Source organism: Pezoporus flaviventris, unplaced genomic scaffold (genome assembly GCF_033815535.1).
Source record: "Pezoporus flaviventris isolate CSIRO_AGI_PZ_B2104156 unplaced genomic scaffold, CSIRO_AGI_Pfla_v1 ptg000078l, whole genome shotgun sequence".
Classification (NCBI taxonomy): Eukaryota; Metazoa; Chordata; class Aves; order Psittaciformes; family Psittacidae; genus Pezoporus; species Pezoporus flaviventris.
This window is the reverse complement of record NW_026892626.1, coordinates 12,066,436-12,077,360: the sequence shown is the minus strand read 5'-3', so window position 1 is coordinate 12,077,360 and position 10,925 is coordinate 12,066,436. Positions and strand designations below refer to the sequence as shown.

Sequence of the window (10,925 nt, the reverse complement as noted above, 5' to 3'; positions counted from 1 at the left end):
AGCGCCTCACAACCCTCATAATGAAAAACTTTCTCCTGATATCCAATCTAAATCTACTGCCTGACAGCTTGAAGCCATTGCCTCTTGTCCTAGCACTACAGGCCCTTGTAAAAAGGGGTTCTTGTAGCCCCTTTTAGGCACTGGGAGCCGCTCTAAGGTCTCTCTGGAGCCTTCTCCAGGCTGAAAAATAGTTCACATTCCTTACCAAGCTGTCTGGGAAACCTTACCTTTTAGTCCAAGTGAAAATTATCACGCTATGAGCCCTGCTGAGGCAAAACAAACGGCATGTTACAAACTATGCAGTGCATCATATCCCTTTTGTGATGGACCTGGAAACTCCTGCCTCAGCCACTGTTCCTCCTCCCATAGCCCTGCTTTGCAAAGAGAAGGGTCACACCCCATACTATTATCAATCCTACCAGTGTAGGAGATGTTGGATTCCTACTTTGCTGTCAACACAACACAGCAACGGCCAGCCAGCCAGCGCAGACTTGGGCACATGGTGCTCCACAGGCAGCACAGTTCCAACTAAGGGCACCTCCCACTGGTCTTCAGGTGAGAAGATAAGAGGAAATGAGAGGTCCTCCGTGACATAAAACTTTTTACAATTAGAATGGAGGGGCGGGGGGGGTGGACATTTTCCTTTTTGAAGAGTTCCTGCTTCATTTATTGTGTTTAATAATAGAATCTAGCACTAGCCCAGAAAGAATCCTGATCACATTACAGGCTTCATTAGCAAGTAATTTTAATTGGATAGATCATTGTCTAACTTATGACTACACTAAAGTATTTTTATCATAGTTTTGGCAAAAATAAGTAATTTGTCCCTTACTTATTATTTGTATTACAATGGCACCCAGAGATGCACTAAAGAAAGACTCTATGAGGCTGGATGCTCTGGAAACCAGAAAACGTCCTGACTCTGGAGAGCTTACAATCTAAGAAAGCTTTGTAGATATTAACAAGTACTTTAGAAGTTTTATGCTTTGTAAGGTTCAAAATTATCAGAGCAGATCTGAAACACTCAAATATTCAGATTTGGTGGCCGATTCCTCATACGTGCTGCTTCATTCATCAAGTCAGTCAACTGTTGGCATCAATTTCCTCCATAGTAGAACAGGAGAAACCTATTCTGGCAGGTCACTGACAGGTTGGTAAATAGCACTACTGCCAAGATTCTCTACAAGCTCTAGGGATCTTGGGTGACAATGGGCCTTAAATGCTAAACTGACAACCCTTCCAAAGAGGAGAATTTTCAGTAGTTGCTACATCTTTAGTTTCAAGGCAACTACAGTGTTACGGGACAGGTTTCCAGACCCTGACACACCAAATCTATCCATTAAGCTCTGAAAAATTCTTACAATTTAAGTGTTGTTACCTGTTTATCTTTTTAAGACAAAAAGTAGGGGATATACGGAATCAAAAATAAACTCTTAAAACCTTTATGTACTGACATGCATCATGCCAGAAGGAGAAAGAATGGTGATATTAGCTAACTGTAGGTGTTTTGGCTGAAGCTATGAATCTATGTGGAGTATTTTTGTATCTGTTCCTCATTATCATCATTGCCATGTTGCTGTTGATAATGCTGGTACAATTTGGACCCCCAGCCTCCCCCTATCCCTTCTGCTGCTGGCAAGTGTCCATTTGACATATTTAGTATAATGGAGGTCAAGGATTTAATGTAGTTTTTTGCCAGTGTGAGAGTCTCTATTTTGGACAGTTTGTTCTCAGCCCTCACATGAGGGATCACCTCCCGCAAAGCCTGGAACGCATTGTTGAGCTTGTGCATTCTCTGCCTCTCCCGCTCGTTGCTTTCCAGTCTCCTCAAATGCCTGTCCTTACTGCTCCAAGGATGCTTGGCTCTGGCTGGAGCCATCTTGCTGCTCTCCTTGTTTCCCCCATTCCTCCTTTCTTTGTGCCGCAAACATTTCACCAGTTCTTTTTTCCTTATTGATGACTCCTCGGAAAATGCTTCTTTGTCAGCAGTGTGCCTCTGCTGTTTTCCTTTGGTTTTAGTCTTCATGTTTTGGTAGATGTACTGGTGTTAGGCATCAATGTGCTGTAAAAACATGAACATCATTAACTGCTGCACAGCTCCATGATGAGCAAATGATCTGGTGCAGGTTTGAAATGTTTGTTTACTTGTTCACTACTGGAAAACCATCCCTGTCTCCCAATTTAGTGATGTTCATTTTAGAAGTTGTGAATGTTATCAGTCAAGATGACATGTGCAGATGAACAGAGGCAGATGAACAGAAGAGAAAATCCTTTTATAGAGAACAACAGATCCTCCTTCAGCTGGAAGGAAAAGGTTACAGAAGGAGCAGAAGCCAAATTAACAGAACCATTGAAACAAAGATGTAGTAAATCACCTATTTGGGTCCTCATGTATGGAAAGCCAAGTGAAAACTACACACCTTTACTTTCTTGTAAATAGGTTTCAAGCTCCTCTTACTGCACGTAACAGAAAATAGTCTCCAAGCTGATCCAGTCTTCCCATAGGAAAAGTGAATCACAAAAAAAAAAATAACAGGAGTGCAACAGTCAATTAGGTTTGATAACACATTGCCTACATTTTGATCTCATATGCTTCTGTCTTCTCCCAGCTCCAGTTACCACAAGTTACAATAAAAGCATATACCACCTCATTGTATGTGTGCAGGCTCAAGTGTGAGATACTAGAACCCTCAAGTTTTTACTCAAAGTAATTTCTCCTCGAACTCCTGGTAATTGCTTTTTGTAGGAATGGGTTTCCACTGTGTTCATGAGCAGACCACTAGAGGGAAATATGACACACGAACTCCTACAGAAGCTCAGAAACTCACAGCTGGCAACACGTTTTCACATGCAGTGTTTCTGCACCCTGGGCTAGTCCCCACCACACACAAAAATAATTACTCCTCTTCCTACAGCAACCAAATAATGGTGGGGCTTAATTGCAGTTTCTGCCCCAGTTCAGCAGCAGCAGTATTTATTCTTCAGGTTATCCAAAAAGACCCAGCAATGCTCCTTCCTTGCATGTTACCAAGGGCAGATGACAGCACTGAGATCTTGTCCTCCCTCAGCCCAGATTCTTTGCCAACACTACACCAGAAGGCAGCAGCCCCACAGGAACCCTGCCTCCAACACTAACCATCAAGGTTACTGATACTATTTCCATAACATTTCTACTTTCTTCCAGTTCACATTGAAAGGTTCAGATTTTAAAACAAATGTTTAATGCTGATGCTGTGATGTAGGAGCAGTAAAGAGTTGGTGAGCCAATTAAAACAAAACCAACCCCAAAGAAACCCACAGGTGCTCGACTGTCCCTATATAGGACATCAACCTTAGCTGGAGCAGGTAGTAAGCAGTTCCCAGGTGTGCTGCAGTAAGTATCACTTCCTCTCTTGTTGCTTTAGAGAGGTCTTCAGCTGCTCAGCATTCACAGTGACTTGGTTCTCTGCCTGTGAGGGCATCCTGGCTGTCCCAGGTTCCTTACCACCAGGGAGGCAATTGACAGGAACTCACAAAGCAGCTTGGTTATGGTAGCATCCAGGTGACGAATGCTGAAAGACAGCACTGAATAGCTTATGTTGTGGGAGCCTAGAAGAAATGCTAGAGACATACAGGTACCTTAAGAAAGAAAGACTAAAGCCAAGCTCTGTGACCCTTCCTGACCCTTAATCTAACTCACTTGGCAGAAAAGGAGTAACTGCAGGGGACAGAAATAAAGGCAGGCACAAAGGAGACCAGTCAACTTCCCCCTCCAGCACAAAAAGCACTGTTAGTGAGAGCAAAGAAATGAGCAGCTGCTGTTGGAAAGAAAAACAGCCTGCAGGGCTTGGTGAAGAGGAGGTTTGTGGAGGCAGCCAGCAGAGAATGCTGGAAGAAAATGCAAGAGAGAGGAGGCTTCAGCAAATTGTGGGAGAAAAGTACCCTTTGAAACTGCAGGCTAGGGCAAAGCAGATGGGATAACATGGTAGAAGAGGGTGCAAGCCTGAGAAACACCCTCATGGAGCTACAGCGAGGCTACCAGGACCCCCAGGGTGAGAGCATGGGTGTGCGAGGAGGAAATGGACACAGAGCGAGGATCAGGAGCAAGCGACTGAAGTGGTCAAGGCAAACTGGAGAGAGCAACCAAATACCAACAATCTTTCCACCCTCTGCATCAGTCTGGCTTCCCTCTTCTGTGACTTACCACTGCCACCAGCTGTGGAGAAGGTGCCTAGCGCTCGAGGGGGGCATAGGCAGAGACCCATGTGAAGCCAGGTGCAGCAGCAGGGGTTGAGCCAGGGTCTACAAGCAGGGGCCAGCGAGGGCCCCTAGCCCTGCCTCACGCCGAGGCCCCGTGAGGCCGGAGCTGGGCCCGAGCGCTGCCCCGGCCCCGCAGGCACTCGGCCCGTGGCTGCGACACGTCGCTTTAGCGGCGGGGGCGGGCCCGCCGCGGGCGGGACCTCGGCACCTCGCGGCCGTCAAGTAACAGACCCGCCGGGGAAGGGGTGGCCTCAGGCTCGGCCCTCGGGTACCGGGGGGGGGGGGGGGGGGGGAGAGGGAGGGAGGGAAGCAGCAGGCCCAGGCAAAGGAGTCCCGCAGCAGCACATCAGCCCGGCTGCTAGCGGTGCCCGTTTTACCCCACCAAGGGGGAGAGGGCCCAGGGCCAGCACCACAAGGCTCCTGGGACTGGGATAGGCACGGAGCTCTGGGGACGACAAAACCTTAGGGAGTAGGCAGCACTGGGCTAGGGCTGAGCCTAGGGCTGTGTGTGTGTGTGTGCATCCAGGCACTGACACCAGACCGCTGGATGCTAAGACAAGCAAATCAGGGTCACTGTAGGAGGGGGTCGTCAGTACTTCAGCAGATGGAGGAGGAAAATGTCCGAGTGCACTGTTCTGCCAAGGGCTGTGCAAGGTACCATAGCACCTTGTGTGACAAAGGCCCTCAGCACTTCCCTCCCTTGCAAGCTGCTGCTGCTGCTAAGGATTGCAAGTGCTCAAATTCTTTGATAATAGGTTCTATTTAAGATGACCAATTTAGTGCTATGGGATCTTTTACATCTGTTCTCAATTACGACCACCGTCTCGGTCAAATTTCAGCCCAGTAGTTATATTTTACCTAATGAAGTTAAGTCATCTTGATATCAGTTTCTCATTCCCAGGTCTCAACAGGAGCCACGACTCAGAACAGCTGCAATGCTGAGGGGGGGCTTCCACAACAGCCTCCATAACCACTGACACTGCTGTGATCTGTCATCACAACCTTAACAGTAAACAGGTTAAAAGAGACATTCACTGCCCCTCAGAGTGAATGTCTCAATCTCAAGTCAGAGAAGCTACCAATACACAAGTACTAAATTTACCTGATATTCACAGAACAGAATCATTAGGGTTGGAAGGGACCTCTAGAGATCATCTAGTCCACCCCCCCTTGCCAAGGCAGGGCCACCTACAGCAGGTTACACAGGACCACATCCAGGCGGGTACCGACTGTCTCCAGAGAAGGAGACTCCACAACCTCCCTGGGCAGCCTGTTCAGTGCTCTACCTCACGATCTTGGGTTCATTCAGCACATGCATTTAAATTAAAAAAAGAAATCTTCCAGAAATAAACTGAATTATTATTGAAAAAACATACCATTAATCTGTTTGCTGAAGGGTACTTACATTTTGATATCTCCATTCTTCCTACACATGATTAATTCTAGGATTAAAAGCAATATTCACCTTTTAGAATTACACCGTTTGTATTTCAAGTACTGCTTCTTTGTGTATACACCTTACCTGAAGCTCACACAAGGTGGTATTATTGGAAGAAATTAAAGGCAACTACACTATTTTGTGTAGACTCATCTGCTGGACTGTAGCTTTGAGGTTTTGGTACTTTCTCAACTTCTGGACACTAACAAATATATCTCACAGCAGAACTACACTGTGGACCTGATCCATTGCTGGTATCTGCTTAAGAATGAACAAACAGACAAAGAGATTATAAATATATAACTGTATTTTATTTTTAATATTAAATATTTTTAAATTACAAGCAGTTTCTTGAATCACACTATGCATGATAATCAATATACAGTAGAAATTACAATTTAAAAATGTACACAATTTAAAGACATTTTGACCTGAAATTTCATTAACTATGATATATTGCCATAAACCTCATACCTGTATTAAATTACAATAGGAAAACCTCATACCTATGATTTTGTTACATAGTTTCTCATTTACAAATAGAATTAAACATTATATATACACACACATCAGTACCATTTTATCATTTAAGTTACACCTACATCTGTGCAAGTTCAAACAATTTCATAAACAAAACTAAGTCATATTCAAGTTTCTGAAAAACAGGCTGCTGGTATTACAAATACTTATTTTCAGTAAGTTTATATGATGTTTGACTCTCCTGTAGATAGTTTTTTTCCAGTCTTGTACCAAAACCATTAACATACAATGATATTACTGTATGACTTAAAGCTGAAGTAACTTTGTACACTCTGTTCTTATTTAAGGCTATTTCTTATAAGGCTAATATACTTGGATTCCACCTTTCACCAACTCCAACAAAAATAGCCATGTCACTAACACCTGACAACGCTGACACTTTAGCATAGTGCTTAATCATAAAAGTCTTTCTACCAACCAGCCTCCTCATGAAAAAGACTGAGTACTACATAAAAATCTGCTATAAATACTGATAAAAAGAATGAGGCTTAAATGGCTTTCATTAGTGCATCAACAAGGAGATGAAAAAATGTTTAATCCGCTCATTTCCATGAAAATGGCAGTTTCCATAAATGCAGTTGGACACACAACAGATCTGTGGCTTGGGGATTTAGGGGAGTACAGGTGTTCCATGAAAACTGGACATTCTTCTCGCTTTGTTGGCTTCTCGTAACAGATACTAATTTTTAAGCAAACTTCCTTAGGTGGGAAAAAATCAGCTTTTAAAAATGATTTTAGTAGCCAAATGGAGACAATGCCTTCACTATTCACATAAACACAGTATTCTACTAGAAAGGGAATTAAAATATAAGCAGTCCTCATAGTAAACCACTGAAAATAGATACATGTACTTCTAAACTGGAAACCATGCCTAAGTAGCTAGTGCAAGAAATTACACAGTTTAATGAATGATTTGTAATAAATCCCCTTACTATAATGTAACACGTTTGGAATTACCATTCCTCTTCACTGTGCCACTGACAGCCAGGCAGATATTTAAATATTGCTAACAGTTGATCAGTTAAACTACAGATTTTTTCCAAAAAAAAAAAAAAAGACCTTTTATATTATTGTAATCCAGGCTAGTGGATTAACAAAATTAAAATTCATATTTAAAGTGAGGTGAGTCAGCTTAAATATTTCTTTCTCTTCATTTCTTTTCTCTTCTGGGAACAGGTTGCTCAGAGAAGCTGTGGTTACCCTATTGCAGGCAGTGCTCAAAGCCAGGCTGGACAGGGCTTGGAGCAACCCGGTCTAGTGGAAGGTGTCCCTGCCTGTGGCAGGAGAATGGACCTGGATGAGCTTAAAGGTCCCTTCCAACCCAGACCACTGCACGGCTAAAAATGACATTATGTTGCTTATCATCATACATATCCCAGCTCACTTTGGGAAAAATGCCCCTTTATCAACTCATCAGAAAATTTGGACAAAAGAGTAAACTTTCACTTCCTACATAAGATTTTCTATAGATTTCTGTCAAGTAAAGGAAATTCTTAATGTGCAAGATAAATATCTGATTTTCCAGAATGATAAGAAACAAAATGCACAACCACCTTGTAACATTCTGGAGTAGAAGCTTTTATTTAACCTTGGGCTGTATTTTAAACCAAATTATTCAAAATTAAGGCTGAAGTCCAGTTCTGATAGATTTTTCACCACGCAAGGCAGATAAGCCCTAACATGCTTTGCAGACCATTACAGAGTTTCATTCTTACTGTGGTGAGGATTATAGAAGACAGATGAGATACCTTAAATCTAACTGTGTCAAGGAGTTTGATGTTGGAATTACAGAATCACTAAACAATAGTTTGTGCACAAAGTCTATTACCTGTATTTTGAATATTGAGAGGAGTGCACAGCTTCCTTAAACTCTCTACAGTATACACTCTAAGCCTGTATAAAGAACTATGTCCCTTTGACTCTTAAATCATATTCTGGGAAGAAGACCATGAAAAAATTCCATTCCCTACTTCATACTGAAGAACAGTTCTGACTAACTCTGAACCTGAGTGCCTCACCAGAAAAAGTCATCTGAACAATACATTGGCAACTTTAAACAACATTATCACCAAGTCATTCCCTTCTGATCGGTATGGAAGCCATTCTTGTTAAGGGCTAAATAATGCTGGAAAAAAGCAATTAACATTCCTGTCAGTTTAAAAAATACTTAAAAAAAACAAAACAAAAATGTATACAGAGGTATACAAAACCAAATTTTACACATCTGAAAATATCTAGTCCTCCCACACTTCATGGGATGAGAAGTCTCTGGTGACTGGATCTGGACACAGAGCACTTGGACCACCCTTATATGAAGCTCTGCCAAAATAGCCACTAAAATACAAAGTGTTCAGTATGTTAGTACATTTGTATTTTAGGACACTAAGCCAGGTAAACTCTCCTATCCGTGTTTCCTACTGATCTGCAGCTGCATAAGGCATTCCAAGAGGTCAGGGATTTGTTTCTCAACTGAACTCACTTTGGAGTAGTAATTAAGGATTTCTCCTCCCCATCCAGCAGTTTAAAGGATTAAACTAGCTAAATGCATGGTAGAGTATGAAGGTTAAACATGCCCACACTGTACTCCCTTCCCTACAGACAGCTTCAGAGCAAACATTACTATACAGTATCTTTTGATCAGTATGTATTTCAAAATGTACCACAGGGTCTTGCAGACAACTTAAAATAGGTTTGGCCTTAAAAAGGGTGCAAAACTGGGTATTAATCATTAATCTAATTCTTAACTGTCATAACATCACTGAGAGGTAGATTTACCACAGTCCTCTGAATGGCAGCCCAATCTACACTCAACAGAAGAGTGAGCTTTGAAATTCACAAAATGGGCAGCTGAAGGCCCACATGTGCCCAAATCCATTCCACTGAAATTAGTCTTTTTATAAGATACGTAAATTCCATAGTTTTGTACAGCCAATTTTTCCTCTTCTCTCTCCAAGGCAGAAATTGTAGTAAAAACTGGAAGGCTCTTTAATTATGATATAGTCAGATGCTATTACAGTTTAAGCAGTCAGTAGGATTATGTTCAGGAACTAAGAGACATTATCTCTTACATCTAAAAACTCCAGAGTATATCATATATTCTTTTCCAATTTCCTATAGAACATGAACACTAACAATCAATCTATAATCATTATCATTTAGAAATGGTACTGAACATAAGATTTCAGCAAGTCTAACGTAACACTCAGAAGTTATGTACGCTTTACATGTACCGTGCATAGCAAAGGCTACAAAAAGGACAAATTAAACTGGATAAGTGGGCCAATTCAACTTGTCTTATTCTCCTTGAAAGATTTAAGATTTTGAATCTGTACATCAGGAAATAAAGGAAGAATAATCCATAGTGCAATTGTAATAAGCAAAGTAATATGTAGTGATATCCTCTTGAATAAATATGGCTCACTACTGATCAACTATCATCCATACAGTTTCAGCAACACAGCCACCTGTTGCACAGGACAGTTATACACAGTTCTACAACAGGTGTATGTTCAAATAGATAATGAACTACATGGAAAAATATAAAAAGAATATTATACAATCTCATACATAAACCAGACTGTAGTGTAATTGCTTTACTTGTTTAAGTTATCTGAAAAATACTTCAAGTACTTGAAAACAGCGGCAGAATCATCTTTCAATGAAAAGCAAAATTGCACTGATTTAAAAATACATTACAAAGTTAAATACACATTCAAATTAATGTCCTGATTTAACATTGTTTTCAGTGTTTACTTTCATTTCTTAGTACTTCTTGATTACCTGCGTTGCTTCAGGAGGATCCAGAGACGATGAAGCTTTAGACAGAAAGTCTGTGTGTTCTATGTATGCAGTCCAAAGTTTTAAATTAATCTTTTTCTCCATCTTCACTGCTTCCTGTTAGTAGAGGAAAGGTCATAAGGTACAATGAGATCCTTCTGTACAACCCTCCCTTCTTTGCAAGGCTCTTCCTACAGCCTGGCATTCTGCCCTTTCACACTTCCAAGTTTTGGTTAATCTTTCCCTACAGCTTTCAACTACTGTAAACATTTGGTACATTTCTACATAGACATCTGCTTAAAGCACATGGTTCAATGTCACTTCTTAGGACTCATGAGGCAATGTAAGATCTCCATAAAAATCTCTTATCTGCAAGTTACTAGGCAGCAAGCATTATCTTATCAATAAGCACAATACAAGAACAATACAACTCTATATAACCCCGATTACATATTTACCATTAGCAAGGCTCAGGAACCAGTAATATTTAATAATGCAGCATTTTATCAAGATTAATATGCTGAACTGATTCAAGCCTATTTGGGTTTGCCCCTTTAACCTCAAAAAATGTTCCGAAGTTGAAAGAAAAGCTTTTGGTTACAGACAAGAAAGCTACTATTAATAAATACTGCTGGTACTCAATATTGATGTGATATGAACAGACTGACTCTCCTTAAATGGTCTTATTCACAGCTCTAGAAAACATGCTGCAATTCTTGTATGTCAAGAATGCTCTTTCTAAAAAGCAGTATGAAAAGAAACTGAATTGTAAAATAAGCTTAGACAGCAATGGCAGAAACATTATGTTCTAGCATCCTCATCCTGTGCAATGAAAATAAAATTCTGACTAATGACAGTGTGATAATGACATTTATTCAACTGCCATGGTGTGGCAGCTATAAACAAGTGCTTAAGGATTGCACAGATTTCA

The 10,925-nt window shown here is 41.2% G+C and overlaps 2 protein-coding genes across 5 annotated transcripts in view; both read right to left on the bottom strand.

Moving 5' to 3' along the window:
• Positions 1-1,426: 1,426 nt before the first annotated feature.
• Positions 1,427-4,321, bottom strand: BHLHA15 (basic helix-loop-helix family member a15). Of its 2 annotated transcripts, XM_061473174.1 has the most exons (3): positions 4,184-4,321; positions 3,680-3,766; positions 1,427-2,062 (listed from the first exon to the last, which is right to left on the bottom strand). In XM_061473174.1, the coding sequence occupies exon 3, from the start codon at positions 2,024-2,026 to the stop codon at positions 1,526-1,528; it is 501 nt and encodes a 166-aa protein (XP_061329158.1). In that variant the 5' UTR covers positions 2,027-2,062; positions 3,680-3,766; positions 4,184-4,321; the 3' UTR covers positions 1,427-1,525. The 2 variants fall into 2 exon arrangements, with proteins under 2 accessions (XP_061329158.1, XP_061329156.1); XM_061473172.1 differs by lacking the exon at positions 3,680-3,766.
• A 1,440-nt stretch (positions 4,322-5,761) lies between these two features.
• The window catches only part of LMTK2 (lemur tyrosine kinase 2), a 42,806-nt gene continuing 37,642 nt past the window's right edge, over positions 5,762-10,925 (bottom strand). For 2 of the 3 annotated variants that reach the window (XM_061473170.1, XM_061473171.1), the window contains one exon: positions 5,967-10,111. In XM_061473170.1, the coding sequence (XP_061329154.1) occupies positions 10,083-10,111 (29 nt within the window). In that variant the 3' untranslated portion in view covers positions 5,967-10,082. Of the gene's footprint in view, positions 5,936-5,966; positions 10,112-10,925 lie in introns of those variants that run through there. The other variant, XR_009746894.1, reaches the window with a different exon arrangement.